We start from the raw sequence: 27459 nt of genomic DNA, 5'->3' as shown, positions 1-27459 counted from the left end.
TTTTCTCCTATGTTTTATTCTAGAAGATGATAGTTTTTGCCTTTATGTTTAGATCGATGATCCATGTCAAATTAATTTTTTGTCTATGATGTGAAATGAAAGTTGAGATTCATTTAACTTTTCCTTATGAATATCCAGATGTTCTTCTAGCACCATTTGTGGAAAAGACTCTCCATTTCCCCCATTTAATTACCTTGGCATCTTTGTCAAAAATCAATTGACCATAGTTACATAGGTTTATTTCCGAACTCTTCATTGAGTCTTATTGATGTATATGTCTATCCTTACACCAATACCATGCTGTCATGATTATTACAGCTTTATTGTAACTTTTGAAATCAAATAGTAAAATCCTTTCTGTTGTGTTCTGTTTCAAAATGGTTAGGGCTTACCTAGATCTATTACATTCCTACAAATGCCTGCTGCTGGGATTTTTATTGGGATTGCACTGAATCCGTAAGTCAATTTGCAGAGGACTGTCATCTTAACAGTATTGAGTCTTCCAATGCATGAATAAAGTATGTATCTCCCTTAATTTAGGTAGTCTTTAACTTCTCTAAGCAATGTTTCATAGCTTTTAGTGTTCAGGCCTCATATATAATTCCTTAAATCTCTTCCCAGTATTTCATGGGTTTTGATGGCATTGCAAATGGTATCTTCTCAAGTAATTTTCCAATTCTCTATCCCTCTCCCTCCCTCCCTTCCTTCCTTCCTTCTTCCCTTCTTTCCCTTCCTCCCTTCCTCTCTTTCTCTATCTTATAGCTCTGCTCATTTATGATTCTTCTTTGCTTCTTGGCCACATTTTCTCCTGCCATGAACAGGTTATCTGCAAAAGAAATGCTGACTACTGACATTCCTAAACCTAATCCCTTAAAACCCATGATCCAAAAAGGGAAGATTCTTCCCCAATATCTCCATTACCAAATTACCAAAAAAGTCTATTCTTGAACTTCTTTGAATGGCCAGATGTGCCAGGTTTTAAGGAATAGGGAAGAGTTTGCCAAAGAAATCTGTCCCAAGTACTAGGAAGACCAAACGTATAGTTCACAAAATTTCCTACGATAATCATGACATGTATTATCCAATCATTTTCTAGAAAAGTAGCGTTGGTTTTAAACAGTATATAAATATCCTTTCTCATTTTTCATAGTCTATGCTCTAATACTGCTTTTCGCCATCAGATCTCTGAATTATTATGATATTCTTTCCACCACTGGTCTTGCCCTCCTCTCCTTCACTCAGCCCATAGTCTGGCTTTTCCTTGTGCTTCACGGGGTGGAGCAATTTTAGTCCATTTCCCAGGGAACTGAGAACACGTGCTGAAATCCCAAGCATCCATCTACAGAAGTTTATTTAAGCTTCTAGTTGCAGACATAGGTGAAACAGCCTATCTGCTTTGAATTCCAGTATTAATATGTTATATATGTTTAGAGAACTCTTAACTTGGAAGTAAATGATTAATAGGGGACTTTCTGACAGTTAGAATGACCTAGAAGACCAATAATGCCGTCTGACCCTTTCCATTGCTTCCCCATACTGCTAGAAAAGGAGGGACACATCTCACGGCTCAAGGATTTCCTTCCCCATTCTTTACTTTACTTTCCCATTATTTACTTTACTGATGGAGTAGAAAGTGGCATAGCATAGGTTTTCCAATATTGTATTAATTTCTTTAAAGTCACTAGGGTTTCAATACATAGCACTTAAGAAGAACTAAATGAACTAAATGAGGTCCTGAGATCCTCAAAGAGTTAATATACCTCCTTAAATTAGAATTGAGAGCATAAGCTTTTATTAATTGCAGTTAACAGTCAGCATGACATTTTAAAGGAACCTTAGAGATTAGTTTATACAATAGATCATCACAGAGAAGATTGCTAAAAAGGCCAAACTATGTCTTTCACATAACGAGTACATTTCTCTCTGTCTGACTCAGAAAATCCATAACAAAGGTGTCATCTTGATTCCCAGAAAGTGGCTTCATTTTTATTAGCAACAAAAACTTTACAACTAAAGTTTTAATGTTTCCATCTGAATAAAAAGAATCCATCTTAAAGAGTCACTCGTAACCGTTGGGAAACCAATAGATAAAAATCATTTGACCTCTTTGGTTCTTGCTCCATTACCTAAAACCCTGAATTTCTAAGTATATTGTTACTATGTGTACAAAAAAAAGTAATTTGGGATGGTATTATTACACCTATAAATTGGTTCAGTGCTAGTAGAGAAAGAAAAGGGGTAGATCCTGATTTTCAATTACGTATTGTAAAAATTTTTACCAATTCTCCCTGTAATTAGAAGTTTTTTCCTGTAAAATTCTCAGGATCCACACAGTTTGCACCTAACCAAGAAATTAAAGCATTTTCTAAAGTTATGGAGGCTTCCATCAATTGGTGTGCATTGATCATTTCCCAATTCCTAATGTTCAGAGGGCACATAAGCTGCAGTTGAAAAATAGCCTCCTGGCTGGGTGCAGGGGCTCATACCTGTAATCCTCCCCTTGGGAGGCCAAGGTCGGGGGAACACTTGAGCCCAGCAGTTCAAGACCAAGCTGCACAACATAATGAGATGCCACCTCCAAAAAAAAAAAAAAATAGCCAGGAAAAAAAAATAGCCAGGCTTGGTGGTGCATGCCTGCTGTCGCAGCTACTCAGGAGTCTGAGACAGGAAGATCACTTGAGCCCAGGTGGTCAAGGCTGCAGTGAGCTGTGCTCATACCACTGCCTGGGCAACAGAGCAAGACTCTGTCTCTAAAATAAAGAAGAAAAGAAAAATTCCTCAATCACAGAACCAATATGCTTATTACATATCTGCTTATTATGAACCAAATGTCAAGAACAGCCTTTGTCCTTTTATTTCTGCACTTTTACTGACTATAAAATTACGGTATGTATGTTTTTTCATAGAAGTTTTGTTTTAGAAAAATTTATCTGTCATTGGTCCACTAATCTACTATTCATCTTATAGTTTACTAATATTTCAATTTTTTACTTTTCTTTTTTTAGATAACATAAAACAAATTAAGTTATTTGATACCAAAGTATCAGTATGGTTTAAGAATTTCGCTAGTTCACTGTTTCATTAGTTGAACTTTCAATTGTTCCACAGGTTTTACCTGCTTTTCTCTCTTTCTCAAGCTGATTTTCCACTCATTTCAAAAAGTATTGTTGTAAAATTATAAGGAACAATGTAAATGTCCATCATTCTATTACTGGTCAAACACATTATTGCATATTCATAATAGGAATATTAGGAAAACATTAAAAAGGAATGTTACGGTGGGAAAAGGAAATACAATGACAATTTTCTATAATATGCTCTCATTTTTTTAAAATAAAAATAAGGGATGCATAAATAAAGACATGTATGCATAAATCTTGTATAGAAGAATGCACAAGAAACGACCAACTGTTTAGTTACCTTGGAGAGGTGATAGAAGAATATCTCTATCGAGTAGAGTGCATCATGACACTTTTCATTTTATAATCTTAAGAAAAAGATTATCTTTATCTACCACTGTGATAAACTTAAATAGTAAACTTCTCAGTAATCCCTGATTTTGTAGCGGAAAATTGTTTTCCACTTTCGGTTTGCTAAGTATGACAACCTCTGTCACCTCACCACTAGGGAAAATAGATTTGTATTTATTGTTCCAAAAGCTCTCTAAGTGAAAACTCATTTTCCCTAACTTTTAGTGGAAGGAAAGCCCAAAAGAAGGTCTAGTTTTGCTTTTATGCCCTTTGTATCTAAGATGGATTATGTTATTTCAGTTCATGCTCACATCTGTACATCATAATAATGTACAACTTGTACAAAACAAAATAATAATTGAGAATAACTGCACGGATTGAATAAAAATAAGCAATTTTAGAATGTTTGGGGTTGAGCTTTTTTGAAAAAAGATTCCCTTAAGTAGTCTTGAAATATCACTTTAATTTATCCATTAAATTTAACAGAATTCAAATACAGACTTCACAGCTGTTAAAATCATGCAATTGACACTAATGTTTTATCATTACTAGTTAGCATACAATTTTTTTTTGTAATTAGAACTGGGTTTTGTTATGTACAATTACCAAAAAATTGTAATGCTCTGAAAAGAATATTAAAAATATAAATATGCCTACTAAATAACTGTTATCTGAATCAAACTGTACAGATTCATAATTAATCTTATCTCTGCATTTGTTAACCCTTTTTTTGAATCTCCTGAGCTACCTATATTATGCCACAGAGCATACTAGGAAAACTTCTGGACTTTGTTTTGTTTTTAAAAGAGATTACACATTTTTAGTGTATTTAAAAATTTTTATCTCCTGGAAAAGAATTTTTTTCACTTAAGCTTATTTAATACAAGAGTTTCAAACCTCTCTAAATGGGTTATGGCATAGTCTTATTGAGTATTTGTGTTCAGATTTCAAGATCTGGATAAAATATTTTATTTTTTTATTTTTATTTTTACTTTTTTTAGAGTAAGGGTTTTGCGCTGTAGCCCAGACTGCAGTACAGTGGTGCTATCATAGCTCACTGCAGCATTGAACTCCTGGGCTCAAGCCATCCTCCTGTCTTAGCCTCCTGACTAGCTAGGACTACAGGGGTGCATCACCATACCTGGCTAATTATTTTGTATTTTGTAGGTGAGGTCTTGCTATGTTGCTCAGGCTTCCTATCTTGGCCTCCCAAAGTGCTGGGATGACAGGCATGAGCCACTATGGCCAGTTGGATGAAACATTTTCAATGTGGAAATAAGGTGCCCCACCTAAAGCAGCCAAGGCTCTGGTATTCTACAACTCTTCATCCACTCTCTCCTTTATCCACTCAGCCCCTTCCACATTTATCCCCCACCTTGGACTCCATGCACACCCCTGCCTCTGTATCCTTGCACTTGCCATTCCCCGTAAATAAAATGGTCTTCCCTATCCACATGGCTCCCTCTATTGCTTCTCTCAGGACTTTACTAAAAGGCACCTTCTCAGTAAGGACTGACCCTACCATATTTTCCAAAATGTTGCATCTCATTCACCTGCTGCATGTTTTTCTGTTTAGCACTTATCACAATCCAAAATACTTTTTATTTTAGGTATTAGTTTCTTTTTTAGTTTTTTTTTCCTTTGAGACAAAGTCTCGCTGTTGTCCCCCAGGCTGGAGTGCAATGGTGTGATCTCGGCTCACTGCAACCTCCGCCTCCTAGGTTCAAGAGATTCTCTTGCCTCAGCCTCCCTAGTAGCTGGAATTACAGGCGCCTGCCATCACGCCTGGCTAATTTTTGTATTTTTAGTAGAGACAGGGTTTCACTATGTTGGCCACGCTGGTCTCGAACTCCTGACCTCAGGTGATCCGCCCGCCTCGGCCTCCCAAAGTGCTGGGATGACAGGCGTGAGCCACCGTGCCTGGCTTTCTTTTTGATTTTTTTAAATGGTTTAGTTTGTTTTGTTCACCGCTGTATCCACAGAACCAGTTCCTGACATGTAGAGGCATTCAAATTTTTAAAAATAAATAAATAAATATAGGGCAATACAGTGCCTGAATGACAAGTAGTTGGAACCAAATAGTTATCTCCTATAAATGGGGCACATCTTCTCCAGTTTACCATGGATTTCTCATTCCTGTTATCTGGCCCACTTTATTCATTTATATTGTCTGCCTAGCCTCACTTAGCTTTTGCAATTGTAACCCTTGAATCACGTTTTTAACTTATTATTCTCTCTGACCCATCTTAATTGAACCCACTTGACTCAATAATCCATCAACAGTTATTACCACAATAGTTTATGTACTCAGTTAAGACCCACTCCCCAACACCCAATTGTCTAAAAAAGTCATACAAGCAAATGGGGTGACACCTATGAAAGGCTTATGGGACAATGGTATGCCACACCATACACCAATGGAAAAATCACAGCATACAATACATATACTTTAAGCCTAAGTCATATATTGGATAAGAATTTCACTGAAACTATGGGTTTGCAGAATTCCCCCATTTTGTTCAATTTTGCCAAGTCACAAGTTCGGGGCATTGATCAATTACACATGACTCATAACTTTATTAAAATTTTGTAGGTCTATATGAGCTGAATTCAAGCTGTAGCTTCAGAGTTAGCATAGAACCTGAAGACTTAATAATAACAGAGGAGAAACTCCTTTTGCCTCCTCATATATGCAGAATTGAAGGCACTTGTTTTGCCTTCGATTTTAGTTCCTTAACACGTGTTTTCAAAACACGTGTTAAGGCAGTAAAATTGGCACACTATCAGTTAGATATTGCCATAATTACAGTGTAATAAGACATCGCAAATTTCAATGGCAAATAACAACAAGCATTTATTTCTTGCTTGCTTATCTGTGAGTCAGTTGCAGTTTGGCTAATCTGAATAAGGTGCAGTAGGGTTTGGTTCAAAGCTGCAGGTGTCCTAGGTCTGTTCTACATGTTCCTCATCTTCCTTAGACCAGCAACTACTTAGGCATGGTATCAGGCTGGTGCAAAAGTAATTGCCGCTTTGCCATTACTTTTAATGGCAAAATTTGCAATTACTTTTGCACCAACCTAATACTCTCGATGCAAAAGCAGAATCTAAATTTGCAGGTATATTGCTGTCATAATATTCTTTATGTTGGTCAAGTCAAGCCACTAAGCCCTCCAGAAAGGAGCAGGAATGTACACTCCGCCATCATGAGGCCAGAGCAAGGCTATGCCTATAAAATACCATTTAGGGAAATGAAAAAGTTTAAACCAACAAATTGATCTAATATATACCCACTATTATGCAAGTAGACAGATACCTGACGTATCTGTAATCTTAAATCTTGGGATGCATACTCGGGGAAAAAAAATCAGTCCTCTTACTATGGCATAGGTGAACAATGAACATAGAAAATGAAGACTGAAGACTGCAGCAAATCACTTTACCTTCTGGACATTGAGTTCTAAGAACTCAGATGTTAGAACTGAAACTCTACAAAGCATTGGCATCTCAAAATTCTGAGACAGTAATAACCACAAAACATGAGGAGTAGCTTTGTCTCCAAAGATGTGGGCAGAAACCACCTTTTTGCAATTTCTCTAATGGAATTACAATTAACCACAGACCTGTTGTGGAATAAGGCTCCACTGGGTATTACGAGTTTGACTTAATGAATACGATTCAACAGTGTACGGCATATTCTCTGAGTCTCTCTGGAAAGGCGTTTAAATGGTGATTTCACAAAATATTACTTTTAATCAAATCACATTGGGATGTCATTATTTAATAGTTTATCTTTCTCTAAATAGATTAAATTTTACTGGAGACCATTTTTTTTTCAGCCAAATGTACTATATATTTTTGATGAAGCCTTCTTACTATTTGACAATCTGCCCATTCAACCTGGCTTCCCCTGAAAAGAACTGTGTGCTGAAGAAGAAATGCATATGTTTATGTCTATAAATCCAAAGAGAACACAATATTTTTTTAGTCCCAAATTGCAAGATGCTTCCAGGACAAACAAAAGAATTGCCAGTGGAAACTCTGGATATTAGTATTTGAAGTGTTCTAGGGAAGCTGGAAATTTTTGTGAAATAAAAACATAGTGTAATTTGAAATTACACACATTCGCTGAACAAACCTTTGCCAAACTGGCTGCTCAGAGACTATTTTTCCACCCAAATAGTTTAATGGTTTTTCTTTTAAGTATTAGTTGAAAATATTTACCTACAAGCTCAAAGAAATGTCCTGGAGTTGATTCAAATCTAGTTGGAAATCATTCTGGGGTTTTGTGTGTGTGTGTGTGTGTGTGTGATTCCTTATAAAGAAAAATATAGAATATTGTCAATAACAGTAAAAACACAGGGCACGACTTCTCAATTACCTAAAAAATGTCACTGGCAACAGTAAAATTACAAGTTACAAATTATGTCCTAAGAGAGTAGAATTAATCAATGGAACAAGAGAGATTTGGTGCTTCAGCAGCACAAGATGGGAAGAATTAATAGGCCCAACTCAAGAAGTTGTGAGAAAGTGTTAAAAACTCCAAATCCTTCAAAATATTTATTGAACAGAGAACAATATCTAGCAACAGGCTGAAAAATAAATCCCCTGGCTTGAACAACTAAATAGAAGATTGGATGTAAAATTTGCACAACCTGACCACACCCTTTATTTTAAAAGAATAACTTAATAAACAACTCAAAGCCAGAACTTCTCTCTAGATTTTACACCAAAAATAGCTCAATACCAGCTAGGCTAGTGGATCTAATTATGTGCTATAACAGAGGCCACTTGGAGTACTGTTCCTTTTTTGCCAGAAAATTCCCTTGCCCCCTCAAGAATTTTTTTTATTAACATTAGCAAATAAAGGAATTTCAGTACTTTATTTTATGACCACTGGCATCGGTGGTTACAATTTGAAATAACTACCGTATCTTAGCAACTCTAATCTTAACAAAATAAATGCAGCAAGGAGCAAACAGGCTTCGCGCCATACTAATGTCTCATCAACGTCCAAAAAAGGGGAAGGGGGGAAATAAATGAAGGATGACTCTCACTGTGCTGGTACTGTGGAATTGGCAGCTCTCCCATGACCAAAACATTACATTTCTTTCCATTTTCACAGTAGGGGCACCTGCAATGATATATTTTAAGAAAAAAAAAATTTACTTAGACCTAAAGGGGCAGGCATAAAAGAGAGAGGGGAAAGGATGATTAGTCAGAAGAGAAAGATGTGAGGAAAAAATTAAAATTATATCCTGCTTATTTTTTTTTTCTTATGATGCGGCGATCACAGCAATGGTAGCATCTGTTAGTTGTCTCCTAAACTTCATTCCAATCAATACTCACATTTGCACAATATGATAGCTCCCCCCCTTAGACACTAAAGCCTGAGGTAGCTCCAAATTCAGATAACTACCATCAGAAAGAAGGCACTACATAAATTGTGAATAAATGAATGAATCCAGTTCTGTCCCTTCAAACTAGTTAGTAAATATTAAGGACACAAAGCTCTTGATTCACTTCATACTTCTAGATCAATCACTTAAAAGTGTTCCTAATGTAGAACTTGGTCCAAGTGTACATCCACATCTATCTGAAGTCAACCTCAGGAAGCATACCTTAAAGAAAAGATCGGGGACTTTGCGGTTAGAAGGACTTGAGTAGGGACCTCCACTCCATCATTTCCTAGCACTATGAACTTACGATACTACATTTAATATCTCTGAGCTTCTGATTCTTCTTTAGCCAAATGGAATAGAACTCCCTAGGAAATAAAACGACAGTGAAGTTGACAATTGGAACAATGTCTTAAAGCTTCTTAGCCCATTTCCTGGTAAGTAAATTTACCATCCAGTGAGTCCTTACAATTGATTTCCTTTCAATTGAGTCATGTAGGCCACCATTGGCAAACATATCACATGTGGTAGCCTACTCAATACTATCTTGTTTTATACTAACCAGGTTAAACACCACTTTTCAATATGTTGAGCTGCTGAGTTCTTTTATTCATTAACTCTTGAATCTGGTTATCCTGTCCATTTCCAACGGCAAGTTAACATCTTGTTTAAGCTTTAATTAACTCTTGTCTTTACTATTGATTGTAATAGCCTAAATATTGCTCTTCCAATGCAGTCTTGTCCCTTCCAATCTGCTGCCAGTATTCTCTTTCTAAATTTGACAATGTATTTTCCCTGTTTTAAATTCTCCTTTATTTAATGTATGAGCCTCCAAGTTCTGAGCTATGCCTACTTTTCAAGTTCCATTTCCTAGCATTCTTTCTATCCTGAACCCTACACTCCAATTCAAACCAGTGTGCTTCTAATTCTGCTTCATAACCTAACACTTTTTGGCAATTTTGCTCTAAACATTGCATGCTTTTCAAACTTTTTTACTCCATTTATAAATTCCTTCAGAACTGGAACATTATTTCTCCAGTGAAGACATTCCTGCAAGCTATTTAGAAGGTTGATAATATTCTACATAGGATCATATCTATACAATATACTATGTCTTTACAGCACATAATTACCATGCTTTACAATTATTTACTTGCTCGTGTGTCTCTCCCATTAGACTGTGAGTCAGAGACTTCAGGACAGAGAATAACATGGTTCATTATTCTCATTGTCTAGCACAGTGTCTGAATTTAATACATACTCAATAAATGTTAGCATATCTCCTTTACCACTCTCCTTCCTATCCTTCAAATAATACAAAGATGGATTGAATTGACCTGTTTAGACTTTTATTTTGATCATTGTAGCATCAAATTCTACTTTATTTGTTAATATAATGATTGATCTCATCTAAAAGAATACACATCTCTTTACTACAAAAAACAGATAGAAACTTAGAAAAAATAACTTATAATATTCTTTTAGTGCTTCATGAATATTCTTATATCTATTTTATTTTTTGATGACCATAACCCTATTTTGTGTGTTTGAAACCTTGAATCTTCCTTTAGGTTCTCTCTCCCTCTCTTTTTTACCTTGGTCCCACTTGCTTTATATTGCATTGGCAAATGCTCGTAGCATGTATACAGTAGAAACGAAACCAACGATAATGATGATTGAGATAAAAATGTTACCTTTTTCTATTAGAGTCATAAATTCTGAAGATTAAAAGAGATATAATGTTATATGTTAAAATTCTAATAGAATTGACTTGTGACATTGATATGTGATTTAAAAATTGGTATAATATAGAAAAAATCCTGTATGTTTAAACTCCTCTAGAAAATTTTCAACTAATTCATATAATAGATAATATATATTATATGATAAAGAATACATATGAAGTGCTCAAGAGCACAGTTAACTTTCTGTAATACAGCTTTCCTCGTGGGCTTTAAAAAAATTATTCACTAACTCTCTCCGTCTCCAGGAGACTCATCATCAACAATTCAGAACTCCTCATTTTTCATCCTTGTAAGAAATACTGCCAGAGAAACACTGTCTATAACTTACTGATAGAAGGGTGTCAAATTTCACCCTGCATATGCTGAAGAATATCTCAAAATGGAAATAAAACCAAAGAGGAAAAACTACCATTATGTCTGAAAAAAGAGGGAAGTCATCCAAAGTTAGAAAAAAGGAGAAAAATCAATCCAATGGCCAAGAATAAATTCATTCAAACAACATACCATGTGCTTGGTACTATGATTGGCATTCAGGAAAATAAACTAAAGAAAAAAAAGTAACTATCCTTCATGGTAGTCATGGAAACAGATAGGCGACCACTCACTGATTATTATGATATGCCCTGAGCCTTGTATTGTTCATGAATATTCCATCCAGAACCTATAATTATGGATTATTGAAAAAAGAGTCATGTCTAAATATAATATTATTTCTATTCTGTGAAGAAGAAAACGTATTTACAAATATTTAAGATGGTAGGGTTATTTTAAGGGTGACAAAAAATAAAGTTCTATTGGTTTTTTTTCCCTCTAAAAATGTTTTTTATCCCAATGATAGTCTACTTTGTAAAGAATACACAAAGCCTTCCTTTCATAGTTTGGATTACCAGATTAAATACAGAGTGCCCACAATTTTTTTAGTATTGTGTCCCACATATTGCTATGTAAATGTAGGTTGTTGTCAACAACCCCTTAAATATGTTTCAGTTATCAAGATTGTTCCTCGTATTTCAATGGAACATCCTTATACTATCAATTGATTCATTATTTAACTGAACTTTAAATTAAATTGCGCATCTCATGTTTTTATTTGACAAGTCTGATAACCCTGCGTATAGTGATGCCCATCCAATGATCACACTCCCCACTTTGAGTTCACTCTATGTTGTTTCAGTGGACCAGTGGATTGAACAATGATGAGATACCAAGCAGCATACTTGGTCTTGTGTTTACAACAGCAGTGTTGTTCAAGCATTTAGACTTAGACAGTTTCTTTCCAGCTTATGTTCAAACTGCTTCTGACATGTTGCTCAAGTAACGAAGTGTGACCTTTATCCTTTCCTCCTGGTGAACAAAACAGAAATTTTCTAAGGAGATATAAATATCAAAAATTAAAAATGGTGATGTACTATTCCAAGCATCTTAAGGCTGTCAATACTTTATGCTTTTAAAAAGTTGCTATGGTTCACCCCAGAAGCATCTGCATATATCTGTGGGGTTTTTTTTATGGTGTGTAGTGAACTTTGATATCTTTTGGGGATAAAAGAACTCTCTATCTGTCTATCTGCATATATATATTTAACAATGCAAGTTATTGTTATATAAATGTAGACTGTTGTCAATTTCAGTTCCCTACCATATCAAAAGAACAAAGCAGGCAGGAAGAGCAAGAGGATGATCTAATATGCCTACGCTAATAACAAAGCCAGTGTCCTAAATTGGCAATGGCAGCCCTCTTCTGCGGAGATTGTTTTTAACACCATCAGTAGACATTCAAAAGAATTGGATGGTGACAGGAAGAGCACATTTTAAATTGTCAACCTTCATGATGTCCTTTTGAAGAATAGCAATTACATAACTCGGGGAGCTTTATTTTGCATTTGAATATATATATATATATATATATATATATATATATACACACACACACACACACACAAAGCAGTGTGCAAAAATGTTATGCAACAATCCATATTCTGAATTCTTTGTAGAAATTAAAGTTACTTATTTTTTACTATAATCTCGTTTCCCTTTATTACCCAGTTACCAGTTAAGGTTGGCATCAATATTAAGTAAGTAGTACAGAATTAAAACTGCTTTCTATTTAAGTTATTAACAAATTCATTTAAAGAGGCCATTGACCATATGCTATTTCTTAATCATATTCAAATTTGAGTTTGTGATTTTCCAAGAATCATGTACTTTTTAACTCTATATAGCATTAAAACATTAAGAGTTTGTTAATAGTCTAATATTTTGTTAAAGTTTTACGTTGTTTTCTCTTAGGCAATGAGAGAGGAAAATGCTATCCAAAAGTAATTTTATATCACCAAAATTTCATTTGGTTTTTTTCTAATTCTCATCTTCTTTTGAAATAATTTTAGAAAAAAAAATCTTTTAAAAATGCAGACTTAACGCCAAGAGAAACGCATTGCAAGCACCCTAAATAGTTAATGTATTTTCTAAATGAATGATTTAAAATAGCTATTAAAGGAGAGGAAATGAGCTTAGGTTTCTAGTAATGACTTCTCCTCTTCAAAATGAAATCTGTAAATCCCTGATTGCAATTCCAAATCCCCTAAGGACCAGCAGTTCTGGGACCAGGGCTCACTGACTTTATGCCTAATAGCACCAGATAAGTAGTATGATTTTTATATATATAATTTGGGGGAATATTCAGAATTTATAGTCCTGAAGACAATTTATGAATGAATTTCCTTTTTAAAGTACATTATTCTAAAAATCAACTTTTCCACCCAAATTGTAAGCAGAGCACATAGGAACGTGAGAGGCATGGATATATACATAGAGACATATGTGTATGTATTTATATATGCGTGCACACACATGCACAAAATATAAGTACCATTTTATTCATAAGAGCATAATGATTCAGCCTGTGATTGTTAATAAAAATGCATTTCTAACCATCAAATTTGAGTCTATTATTCTAAGTTAATTGCATTTGCCCTAAAGAGACTTACAGCTGGCTGTCAGCCTGTTTGTGTCAGTTTCATTTTATTCATCAGTCAATCTTGTCTCTTCTTCTTTTTACATCCCATGTATTGATCAAATAGATTTGTTAGTCTACTCCACAGCTTTCACAGCATTAAAAAATTAAAAATAATCTTGATATTATCATCAGATGCATTTGATTACCTCGTTCATTTACATGTTATTTTAATTGATATTTCGGTAGCAAATAGAATGCCCTTTTGACAGGCCCATAAGACTGCCATTAAATATAATAGATGTAACTCACTCAAAGAGGCATTGAGAAAATGTTAAACATGAAAAAGTCTACACTGCAGTGGTCGGCAGCGTTTCAGCTTTTCAGTTGGAACAGAGAATACTCATCATGGTAAACATTAGTTCCTTACTGGAGTGCATTACAGAGTAAGGAAGCATCTTGTTAAAATTGGTCCTCAGCAATTATTAGGTGGTGAAGTGGATTAAAGAAATAATGGGCACCTTGTTCCCATTTGAGCCAAAGAAAAACAGTGGGGGAAACCGAAGAGCAGGGAGGTTAGGCTAGGAAAGTAGTTAAGGTGGAAAGTCTGCGAAGAATTAGAATCTTCCATATGTGAGTCAAGTTGCGTAGAGGGGAGATGAAAGGCATCACAGGGTGAGGAGATAATTAGCAGATCAGAAGCAAAGCAGTTAAAAGGTGACCCTTACCTCCTCTGTTACTCAGTCTAGGAAACTATAGACAATTATTACAGTATTTTCTCCAGGGATGTGTGATACAGTTCCTCCACGTGTCCTCCAAGACACAAAGCTCTCTCAGAATTGTCATTGTATTGCTTGAGTTCAGTGCTTTTTATGGAAATTCCTTTACATCATGCCAGCCTTGTCTTTCAGCCTTGCTTTAGATCAGTGATGCCCAACTGAGGGTGATTTCAGTCCCCAGGGGACATTAGGAATACCTGGAGACTTTGGAGAAGCTGCTGCTGACATCAAGTGGGCAGAGGCCAGGGACGCTGCCACCCAACCCAGAATGCGTAGCACAGCCCCCCCACGACAAAGAATTCTCCAGTCCAAAATGACGATAGTGCAGAAATTAAGAAACCTTGCTTTAGATGTGTGGCTGAAATACACTTAAAGCCAAAAAACGAAAACTACATCACAGTTCAGCAGCAGCACAGTGAGTGGGATTTAAGCAGCTCTGAAAGACAGAGAGCAGTGCAGCTGCTGCACACAGCATTTCACACTGGCCTATTAAATAATACAATTCATTACCTAGACCCCAGGAACAGTTGAGCCAAATACAACCCCAATTTTAAGGAAAACAAAGAAAAATGAAAATTATTGCTTGATAGAAGACATTTCAAAGGCCTCCAAGACAAACCAGCTGAAAAATCCCCAATAAAAAGACTCAGCAAGAAAATTGTGTCACAGCCCCTAATCCTCAACAGACCTTAACAAGATGTTCATGAGCCAAACACTCTTGTCTGCAGAAGACAAAAGGCACAGGAAACAATATAGTCTAGAGAAGGATTATCGTTAAGAGGCAGGAGAAAGATAAAACAGATTCCTCAACCTTACAATTAGAACTCCTAAAAAGAATAACCAGAAATGTGCTAAAAACCATGTCACAAAACAGTTATATCGTTCTGCTCTTGGGAAATTAGTATTTAGGTTAGGCCTGGGGCAATTTTTAAAGCCTTTTTTTGATGGTTGTTTTTTACCCACCTGCCTAGACACCCCTGCCACCAAACCCCTCCCTGGCACAGATGGCCAAGACATTTGCTTTTTCAAATACTCCATATTTCCACAGCCACCCACCAGACAAAAATTAGATTACCAATGCTTGTGTAAACTTTCCAAGCTCTGACACAATAAGATTCCAGGAAATGTACATGCACAGCTAAAAGCAGCATTATACATAATGCACTGTAATTCCAACAGACAAGTTGCTATCTTCGATAGATATACACATTTTTCATGCCAAACACATGAACGTCAATACATTTTTCTCAAGTTAAAATGGAAACCATTTAACAGATATAATGGGCACAATGAATTTCATTTTGCATTACTAATGCAGCAGAGAAGGAGGGAAGTTTTGGAAAGGATTGCAATGAGGCCAAGATCAACAGGAAACAACTTAGAAGCTATCACGCTTGTCCAAGTAATTGCCCCAAAGCATGGTCATGGGACCTGTGCGCCACTGAGATTTCATATTCTCAATTATCTAATTCCACAAAAACAAATTTTCTACAAATCGGAAAAAAAGTTTAAAAACTGACAAAATCGTAACTGTGTTTTTGCAAAAAGATCAAGAGGATGTCACTATGTGTTTTTCCCACCATTTCCAAAGAGATGTTATCAGAGCCAACTTGATTTTAGGAGAGATTAATTGTAGGCATATGAATGAAATGATGTGTCATATAAAAAAGGTTGGAAAGATACTCCAGAAGCCCAATCCCCAGCCTCTGCTTTTACCCGTAGAAATACATATCCTCCAAGACTCCTTTTCATCCCTATTATACATATGTCACGATAGCAGTACACATCATTGGCCCTTACCCTTATGAGGAAATTGTCTCTAGTCTTTCTGGCATCAAAGATAGTGTAGTCAGCCATTGCACACAGAAGAACTGTGTTGGTGCCACCTACTAGGATAAGATAATAAACTCTAAGGACCTAAACAAATGTTATTATGCAGTTTAGAATGAAAGTTTTGAGCACAGGTTATTGGAATCAGGCAAACCTTGGCTGTAAGCCCATCTCTACTACTTACACACTGTGTGAGCTTGAACAAATTACTTCATCAGAGTTTTGGTTTCTCCATTTGTAAAATAGGTATAATATTTTCAACATTAATGGTTTTTAGGAAGGATTAAATGGACTCATGTGTGTGAGGCATTAGGTACCTTAGTAGCCACAATGTTTAGGAACAGCAGGACATGATTGAACACTCTGGCCCTACTTGCTTAAAGCCCTTGCTTCCACCACTTCCTGACTCTGTGAACTTGGGTCAGGTACTTGGTGTCATTAAATTTCAACTTCCCTACCTCTAAAATGAGAAAAATACTAACAACAATAGCTTTAGCAATGTCATGGGGATTCAAGTGTGATAATAGAAATAAAGGGCTTAACAATTCCTACCACATATCCCATTACATTTTAGCCCTAATAATTCTTTTAATCATATTTGCAAATGAGATATAAACTTCTTTAGTGTTAGGCATCAAAATGACTGGTGAAAACATCTCAAAATACAAATGCATATACAAAGACAGAACTTTGAAAGAAAACAATTGGAGAAGCATAGCACGTTGTTCATTATGTTTATCATGAATTCCAGCAATAATTTGCCTTTCTTTGATTTTATGTTTGCCTCTAGTATATAAAGACACACCTCTAAAGAGTGAAGTTTTAAAGTAGAAATATGGCAATATTTATGAAGATCCGTTCTAACGGTTCTTCCAAAATATCTCAACTCCCAGGAACTGATAAATTTTTCGGCCTATATGTCATTTGTGGTACCCCATCCATGTACAGAAGTCAGTGTCACCACAGTTACATCACAGGCTAAAAACACTGACAGCAAATTGGTTACAAGGTGTAAAAAATGATGGATACAAAAAAATGAATATCCTTGACTATGAAAGGCCAAGATGAGCTAGTAAGCTATTAACTTGGCTCATTTATCAAATGATGAATCAACTTTTATGAGAAATGTTCAGTGTTTTCAAACTGCTTATCAAGTATCCTAATTCTGTCATCTTATGGGTCTATATTATTGAAATTTTCAGAACACCGCTTAATATCTTAATTATGAAATTACAGTGATGTGCCCCAGAGTATGAAAATAACTCAAACTTATGGCTTGTTTCTGTCTTCTCGTGCAGAATAAACTAGGGGGTTCTGAAGTGCACCATGCTTAGCCAGGTAAAAAATAAACCAGATTGGTACTATAGTCCACAGTAGGAAGATAAAGAAATTAAGTACTTATAATTGATGCTACAGGAATGAAAGAATTCACACTTTCTTAGAGCTATTATTTCAGACAGTCTGGTGTCAGAATTAAAAGCCAACCAGTGCATCTGTTTATATTGCCAAGGATTTTCACAGTAAGAAGGGCTAGGAAACACATATTTTTTAATTAGGGTCCAAATTCCAAAGAACACCAAAAAATAGTATGTCAAAAATATATGTTTTTATGATTTTTATTGTCCAATGTCTAAACAAAGACAAAAAGCCACATAGCTCACTTCTCCTTCACAAACACAAGTGGAGGGATTAAAAAGTAATTCTGTTGCTTTGGCCACAGACTTTTTTTGTTGTTATTCTGCTTGTTTCTGGCTTAGCTACTGCTTTTTTCCCCCAAGATGAAATAATATAGGAAAAGCTGATGAAAGAAACTTCGTTCACATAGAAAGTTCACCAGGATGGCTCTGTTACCAAGCCTTAAAAGTTGAAATACAATGGTTATCTAAAATGACCATTTTATACTTTAAAATACATCTCTTATTTTAAAACTTGCATTAACTCCTTGCTTATCTTGCGCTTCTAGTTGAAGAAATGTCCTGTGTAAAATCCATACTGATGTATTGAACATTGAAGCACTCAAAACTATCATTAACCTATTTTTACTTCTCATCAGCAAAATTAGAAAATTAGGTATTTTCTTCAATTTCAAAGCTTACTCCTTTGGTTAGTGAAAGAACAAGAATACACACACACAAAAGTAATATTTTGTCCACAAGAGTAAATAGACTTCATTGTCTCATTTATTTATTCAACAAATGTTCATTGATGATCTGTCTGCCAGACACTGGACTCACTATTGGGAAATACTGAGTTGAACGAGACATCACTGTATTTAGCATATAATCATAATATAGGACGATATGATCTCCTACAGGAAAAATACAGGGTGCTGGGAAAGCACTTACCAGGAGAAAAATGATGAAACAGACTTGGGAGATGATCGGCCCTCATTCCCTTTATTTGACTGAGGAGGAAACTGAGGTCTAGAAAAGTTAAACTTCAGAATCACAGAGCTCTTTAGTGAAAATGAAACTAGAATTTATGTCTCCAAATTCAAATTTTATACTCTCTTTATAGCAATGTACTCCCTAGAAAGTGATTGGCTTTGTTTTCCTCCAAAACAATGATGATAAAACCATGAACTTCAAGACAGTTGACTAAAGTTGGAAATGTTCTCTTTGGGAACACAGTCGATATCCAACCTAATTGCATAACATCCTGAATGGTGGAGAAGCATTGAGCACTCAGACAGCTAGGGTCTAATCTTGCATTTCTCTACCTAACAGCTAGGGTAAGGCTAGTCCTTGGGCAAGAATGAAACTCTGAAAATCATTTGATTTTTTTAAAACAATCTTTCAAATCAGGATAACAATATCTACAAGATACAGGTAAATTTCATGACATCGTTGAACTGAGTAGGTACCCAACATAACATACGTAAATTCCTAGCCACACTTCTCACTATTGCAAATTGAATAGAACTGACGAAAGACCAGTTCAGCAGAAACCACATCTCAGTTTCTTTATTCCTTTCCATTCATTTTAGCATAAGATTCAGCCTCCAATTTTAAGCCATTTTTGTAGATCATTTTTGGCATACCTTCACAAAATTAAACATTTCCACTCTGTGAATATTTTGGGAGTTAGAAAGCAGAGATTAAACAATTAGATTTAGAGAATTTAATCAGCATGCATCCTCTAAAAAGAGATGGGAAGAAAATAGAGTCAGAAGAAATATATAAAATTAATTAAACCTCCTATGCAATTCTGTGAGTCTCTTTCCATTACAGGTCATAGAAACCTAACCAGTTTAGATAAAGAGGGAATTTGTAGACTCACATATCTAGGATGTCCAGATGGAGACAAGCTTCAGGAGCAACTAAATATGGAGACCCAAACAATAGATTTGGAATTTGTCCCTGTGGCTAAAGTGCCCTGCCTTTACCTTCTTTTCTTGGGCCCCTTTTTGGGGTTTATTCTCAGATAGACTTTTTTTTTTTTTTTTCTTTTTTGAGAGAAGTTCTCACTCTCATCCAGGCTGGAGTGCAATGGTGTGATCATGGCTCATTGCAGCCTTCACCACCCAGGCTTAATAGATCTCCTACATCTGCTTCCCAAGTAGTTGAGACCACAGGCATGTATCACCATACCTTTTTAATTATTTATTTATTTATTTATTTATTTTTGTAGAGATATGATTTCTACATGTTGCCAGGCTAGTCTTGAACTCCTGGGCTCAAATGATCCTCATGCCTCAGCCTTCCCAAAATGTTGGAATTACGGGTGTGAGCCACCATGCCCAGCCTCAGATAGACTTTTTACACATTGCAGAAAAAATGGCTTGTGTCTATCCAAAGCCCAAATAGGGTTTACATCTTACATCAAAGGAGAGAACTGTTACTCCCAGTATGCTAATTTCAAGTCTCAGGGAACACCTGGATTGGTACTATGTGAGTCTCATAACCATCCTAGACCAAGCTGCTGTGGCTAGGAGATAGACGACTCTGGCCATCATATAGTCTGCATGAGGAGCAGGAGAGGGCAAGCCAATTCCACTCGAGGTGTAAGGAATAGGTTCTTCACTGTAAAGTAGAGTTCTCTTTCCTGAAAAAGGGATCCTGGACAGGCAAACAACAACAAAAAAAAGGATGACATTCAATTAGTTTCTTTTCCCTTCTCTTTTAGGATTATCCACACCAATTCTAAATCCTCTTGGAGATCCTGGTAAGTTCATCCTCCTTTCCTTGTGGTAGCTTCCTATAGTGACTAAGGGGCACTTTCGGTGCAATATTTAAGGAAAAATACTCCGCCTTTGTCCATGCCCACAATATGGCTGCCATGGCACCAGCATACAAATCATAACACATGCACATTATTCAAAGCTTATTGGAGTATGTTTCACCTTGGAGGTGCTTATAATCTGTGTGTGTATACATATTAGATAAGAAAAGGTTAACAATCATTTCCTTATTTAAGCAATACACGGATTCCAAGTTTACTGTATGTAGGACACTAGGTTTAGCTCTGTGGGAGTATAAAATCCTTAGTGTCTGTCCTTGAATGATTAAGGAAGAAGAGTAAGAGGTGTAAGACATCACTTTTAGCATAACATGATGGACAGCACATGGAGTTAACATTTGAGGTGAGTTTTGGAGGATAAGTAGAAGTTTCACTGAAAGGAATAGGAAAAGAACGGCATGCACAAAGAGGTCAAGATAGAAAAGTTTGAAATGTGCTTTTTTATTTGGTTACGAGATCACACATATGAGAGGGATGGGAAATAAACATAGCAAGGTAGTGTTTAAGCATTCATTAATAGATGTCTGTCCATGCTGTGGTGTATCCACACTGGAGAAGGTGATGCAGTAATTCTTTAGATGAGGAAGATCTAAATGAGCACACCTCCAGGATACACTAACAAAGGGAAAAATATAGCTTCCTATTAATAAATACAGCTTGGTCCCATTTACATTAAGTAAAAATCAAATATGCAAATGTTCGTGAATGTATGCAAAAGATCTGGAAAGCTTTATCCCAAACTGATAATAGGAACCAAATAAATTTGTCAAAGAGCAGTGAGAATGGGGCAAGCTGCAGTAATGAAGTGGAGATGTTGCCTTGACATTGACACATCTGTGTTGCTTAAGCTATGATTTTTCACAATAGAAACTTACCTACATGTTACTTGCTTAATAAAGAGATATTTTTTACATAAATAAAAGTTTTCTGCTAGGCATGGTGGCTGTTACCTGGAATCCTAACACCTTGGGAGGCTGAGGCAGGGAGGACAACTTGAGGCCGGGACTTTGAGACCAGCCTGGGCAACATACCAAGACCCCATTCCTACAAAAAATGTTTTAATTAGCCAGGCATGGTGGCATGCGCCTGTGATTCCAGCTACTCAGGAGGCAGAGGCAGGAGGATTGCTTGAACCCAGGAGGTCGAGACTGCAGTGAGCCATGATTGTGCCACTGCACTCCAGCCTGGGTGACAGAGCAAGACCCTGCCCCCCAAAAAAAGTTTTCTAGTAAAACAAGGGTAAATTTACAGGCCCCAAAAGGAGTGTGGACTTTAAAAAATTAATATTATAATTATTTTTGGTTGCAATGTGGAGGTTGCTAATACATTAAGGTTTACACATTAGTAAGAAGAACGTGTTGCAAGTGGGAATATTTTAAGGCTAATAAACAATAGGCAGGTAGAACTCTTTAGAGGCCATTCCAAATATATATGTATAATAAAATACATAAAATATACAATAAGTGAATATATATGAGTGAATAATACAGATTAAGGGGAGATAATCATTCTTTTTTAAGTATTGGGAGTTTAAGGTCTCAAAGTAATGTCTTTGGGAAAGTTCTTTTGGGAACTGTCTAAAAGACAACACGTTTGGATCTGTAGATCACAAGGGGCCAAGTCGATTTTAGTTTGGATTCAGCAGTCATCTATGCAAAGGAGATAGTTGAAGAATGAATAAGGTCAACAGGTCATTAGGGAATAAGTTAGATTAGCAAGGGAAAGAGTGAAGAGAGCTAAAGCCAAGGTCTTGGGAAAGATTATTCATTAAGAGAAGTAGAATAATGCATTTGCTCATTCATTCTCCACTAATATTTTTCAAGTACCTTGTGACAAATCCTGTGCAAGTTTTGAAGACAGAATCACGATGGTGGGAAAAATGGCATGGTGACTGCCCATGGGAAGCTTACGTCCATTGAACCACTAATATGCACATTTAATGAGCATGTATTGTCTTTGCTATGGCATTTAAGTAGCACATCAGCCTTTGAAACAATGCTATAATTATTTCCTTTCTATGGATAAAGAAATGAGGCTTAGTGATGAGGGACAATTTGTTCTAAGTCATACAGCAATAAATTATCAACGGCCTGATTTGAATGCCAACTTTGTCTGCCACCAGAACCCTTACACATTGTGCAACCTAACATATTCAAGAGTGGCCAGCAAAGGGGTCATAGAGAAACCTCTAAAATAGGAGAAAAACCAGGTTTCTACATTGAAGAAGACAAGGACAGAGTCATGAGCCTGACTGACCATGTGTCAAGGATGGGAACTGGTTAAAGATCATCGATTTGGTGATTAGAGCCATGTATTCATGTGTTTAACATTCATTCAACAATCATTTATTAAGCCCCTAGCATGTATTATCACATGATCTTTGAAAGGTCAGTTTAATTCGCAGGAAGACAGAAGCCAATTGTGAGGGATTAAGGAGTGAGTGGGTGATGAAACAGAATGTATTAAGGGCTACCTGGAGGAATTTGACAATAGAAAAAAAATAGTGCACATAGGATTTATAGGCTCTGGTTCACCTAAGCATGCATCCAGAGGGAGGAAGCCATCAGTAGAGTAAGACTGAAGATGCGAGGAAAGAGGATGACTGTTGATAAAGACACATCTTCTGTGGATGGTAAAAGAGACAGGGATGTAAACCCCTCATGCAAAGGTTCACCTTTAAAAGACAGAGGGCCCCTTCTTCTCTGATAGAGGATGGAAAAAAAGGAACAAAGACATTCTGCAGCAAAGTACAATTGTAGGAAACTGTGCTGATAAAATCTCTTTGGGACAGAGGTTCTCAAGCCTGGCTACACATTAGAATCATCTTCACAGTTGCTAAAAATTGTGATGCCCAGACTGCACTCTAGACCAAAAAAATCAGGAAACTGTGAGGTTTCTTCAGGCTGAAGATGTCCAAGGCAGGGTTTCAGAAGTGACAGGCAAGACTTGAATAAGTGAGGAGAAGAGGAGGCATTCCATGTGATGACAACTTAAGCAGCACCAATTAAAAAATTAATTTGCTTAAAACAAAGGAAGTGAGGAAGAAGTGAGAGATGAAATAGAAAAGCTGGTCTGTGAGTAGATCACAAAGATTTCAAATTGCTGCAAAGTAGATGTACGTGTGTCCTATTACTTGTGACCATAGCTCTATTAAGCACCAGAAACTTTTTTTTTTTTTTTTTGAGCCAGGGTCTGACTTTGTCACCCAGGCTGGAGTACAGTGGCACAATCATGGTTCACTGCAGCCTCGATTTCCCAAGCTCAAGTGATCCTCCCACCTCAGCCTCCCAAGTAGCTACGACTACAGGTGCATGCCACCACGCCTGGCTGATTTTTCTATTTTTTGTAGAGATGGGGTTTTCTATGTTGCCCAGGCTGGTCTCAAACTCCTGGGCTCAAGAAATCCACCTACCTCAGCCTCCCAAAGTACTAGGATTACAGGCATGAGCCACTGTGCCTAGCCTAGCACTGGAATTTTATCAGTACTGTTTACTTTTTATTCCCAAACCTCATCAGAGTGCCTAGCATATAGTAGATGTTCAACAAACATGAGCTGAATAAATAGCTTAATAAATAAACAAATGTATTTTTTAGGTGTCAACCCAGCCCTCTCTTTAAGTGTCTAGAATACTTGAAAAGTGGAATTGTCTCATAATCAAACCCAAGTCATTCATTATCAGTTCTTGTCCACATCCCACTCAGATATTTCTAGGTCTCATTAGCTATGACTCCAGTCTTTTTATTCTTAATGTATCAGATTTTTATTAAAGTTTGTCAAAAATGAGAAAACAATAGGGAAGGCACACATCTATCATATGACTCAGCATTTTACTCCTAGGATTTTAGCCAAGAGAAATATCCACACAAAAACTTGCACAGGAATTTTCATAGCAGCTTTATTTGTAACAGCCAACGACTGAAAACAATACAAATATCCTTCAATTGGGTGGATAGACAAACTGAATTAAGGTATATTCATGCAACTGAATATTACTCAGCTAAAAAATTGTTTAGATATGCAACAATCTGAATAACTTTCAAAATAATTATGCTCTGTGAAATCTTGACCAAAAAAGGGTACAAACTGAGTGATTCAGTTTACATGAAATTTTAGAAGTCGAGTCAATCTATAGTAAGAGGAATGGGTTGGAGGTTGCCTACTAAAGGAAGTGGAGGGATGGATGGATTATAAAAGGACATAGAGAAACTCTGGCGGAGGGTGTGATAGAAATGTTTGTTGTTTTGATTTGGCTTCATGGTGCACATATATGTCAAAAGTCATCAAATGCTATGCTTTAAAGGCTTGTCAATTGTTGTATGTAATATATCTTAAATCTATAAAAAGGTTTTAAACAGCAAACAATGAAAAGGGAAGTTTTATCATCAAAATGCCAGGTGGCAAATGATTTAAAATGAGATATTAGATATCTGTAATGTGAACTGTGTCACTTGCTTATTGTCACTGACCATTATTCCACGCTGAAATCTTGCTCCTGTCATCTTGCTGCACTCCTATCTCCCTCAAACATCAACAGTGCCACCCACTTCACAGATTTCAGCTTGTATCTTTTACAGAGCAGTTTAACTATGACTCTTTCCTACACCAGGGTTTTGGGAGACCTCACTTTTAGCACCCAAACTCTGAGACTCTGTTGCCCAGGCTGGAATGCAGTGGCACGATCTCGGCTCACTGCAAACTCTGCCTCCCAGGTTTAAGCGATTCTTGTGCCTCAGCCTCCCAAGTAGCTGAGATCACAGGCGCATGCCACCAGGTCCAGCTAATTTTTGTATTTTCAGTACAGACTGGTTTTCACCATGTTAGCCAGGCTGGTCTTGAACTTCTGGCCTCAAGCGATCCGCCTCCCTCGGCCTCCCAAAGTGCTGAGATTACAAGTGTGAACCCCCACGCCTAGCATAGGGCTTCAAACTTTCACAAGCACTTATGATTTTAGAAATGGTGAGATTTTTTCCTTCTCTCTGTACAAAGGAGAGAATCACCCTGGAAAGACAAGCAGAAAATCTCCAACCCGGCAAGAACTCAGTCCCTGTGAGGGAATAAACATTTATTATTGGTAAAAACAATACATATTTACATTATTATTGTGAATAATTACCTCTCTTGCTGTGGGGTTTCGGGATTGATGTCTTCATCCTAAGCACTTTGGGAGGCTGAGGCGGGCGGATCACGAGCTCAGGAGATTGAGACCATCCTGGCTGACATGGTGAAACCCCATCTCTATTAAAAATATAAAAATTAGCCGGGCGTGGTGGCGGGCACCTGTAATCCCAGCTGCTCGGGAGGCTGAGGCAGGAGAATTGCTTGAACCCGGGAGTCAGAGGTTGCAGTGAGCCAAGATCACCACTGCGCTCCAGCCTGGTGACAGAGTGAGACTCCGTCTCAAAAAAAAAAAACAAAAAACAAGTAACATCATCATTGTGTTCAGCCTCATGAGTGGAGGTGTGAATATTGTGGGCATTCGACTCATGTGCACTGATCATGAGGATAAAGGTTGAAGACGAGACACTTGCTGAGATTCTCTACCTTATAATAACAGTAGTAATAATATCTACTTGGTGTGTCCAAAGCTGTTTAAAAGCATTAACATTTCACATGGTGCACATCCTCACAGAGCAGATCAATGTTTATTCTTCCAAGTGTGCCGAGTGTATGGTGGGGGTACCTCGAGGTGAAAACATCACAGTGCCAGTGTCACCATGTCAGCCTCAGCACTTGGAAAGCACATCTCCCAGTTCATTATGTCAGAATAACAAAGTGACCCTCAGCAGTTGAATATACTTATTAATGGCTAAGGGGAAGAAGGGTGGAAGGAGCAGACAACAATGCTTTGGGGGCTTCCAACACTAAATAACTGTCAAGAATACACGACTGTTATTTGGTGTAGCATCAGCTCTGGAAGGGAAAGACAGACACACATGCACACACACACACACATGCACACATCACAGCAGGCCTGTTTAGTATCTTCCAGATGAGAATTTATTTTTGTGACTCCTAGTCCAAGTAATTACATTGCCACCTAATTAGTAGGGGCAAGGAGACAGTAGTGGGACTTCTTTTTGTCCCCTTTCTTCTCTCCTTGTATCTCTGTCTCTTTGTGTGTGTCTCTTTCTTCCCCCCTCTCTCTCTCTCCTTAGCGTGTGTTTCTCTGATTAAGCAAATCAGCCTTAATTGGTCACTAACCAGGGAAGGACACCCCAGCCTGTTCACCAAGCCCATTAAGGGGTAAACATCCAGCACAACTAACAAGTCACTCAGACCAGAATTTTGGAATTTGGCTCTTTTGTTCTGTCAGTTTGAAGAGTACGGCGGCACGTGTGATGCAATTTAGAAGGGAGCTCTTTTAGAGCTTTCACTCAGGAAGGCATCGGGAGCTCTGGGGGTAGAGCTTAGCGCAGAAAGATAGAAAAAACGCAAGTTTGCGTTGACAGCTTGATCCCAGAGAGAGATGGCGGGCTGCTTGTCTAGCAGGTCCTCTGGGTGGGAAAAGGCAGGGGCAGGAGCGTCGTCTTAAGCGAACGTGTGCCGCCAATGTTAAAGGAGCAATTCCCTTCCTTGTACATGGCTAGCTGTTTGCTGCTGCTGTTTCCTTCAATAAAACCTCTTTGCACTTGCTGATTGGAGCCTGTCAGGCAATAGTTTTCACGTACATGTACGAAAATGCCCTTGTGTGTTTTTAATACATTTACAGTTGATAACAATAGAGCTGTTTTGTCAGGAATGGTAGAAAAGTATTTGTTGCAAATGCAGAGCAATGGTAAGACAACGGTATTGCAGGGCTGCTAGGCCCTGGAGAGTCAGTGCAGCATCCTGGAGCAGGGAATCACTGCAAAATGGGATCAGGTTGTGGTCTTGTCATCCAAATTGAGAAGTGCAAATTTGCCTTTTCAATAGAGCTGGGTTTGTTAAGATTCTCTTTTCTGACTTGGGAGGAAGATAGTAACACAGCAGGTGTGGCGTGGGCATGAACATCCTTAGATTTGAAGACATATTTGGACCTTGGTCTCACCACGAAGCATTGCCTTTAAAAC

The 27459-nt window shown here is 37.2% G+C and overlaps 1 protein-coding gene across 2 annotated transcripts in view; it reads left to right on the top strand.

The window, feature by feature from the left end:
• The window catches only part of MDFIC2 (MyoD family inhibitor domain containing 2), a 112084-nt gene that overhangs the window by 48203 nt on the left and 36422 nt on the right, over positions 1-27459 (top strand). The window contains exon 3 of one of the 2 annotated variants that reach the window (XM_045385882.3): positions 20296-20334. The exons of the other annotated variant lie outside the window; for it this stretch is intronic. Within the exon in view, the coding sequence (XP_045241817.1) occupies positions 20296-20334 (39 nt within the window). The remainder of the gene's footprint in view (positions 1-20295; positions 20335-27459) is intronic. 2 annotated transcript variants of the gene reach the window in all.

The sequence above is a fragment of the Macaca fascicularis genome, chromosome 2 (assembly GCF_037993035.2).
Source record: "Macaca fascicularis isolate 582-1 chromosome 2, T2T-MFA8v1.1".
Classification (NCBI taxonomy): Eukaryota; Metazoa; Chordata; class Mammalia; order Primates; family Cercopithecidae; genus Macaca; species Macaca fascicularis.
The sequence above is the reverse complement of the archived record's forward strand: the minus strand, read 5'-3'. Positions and strand labels throughout refer to the sequence as shown.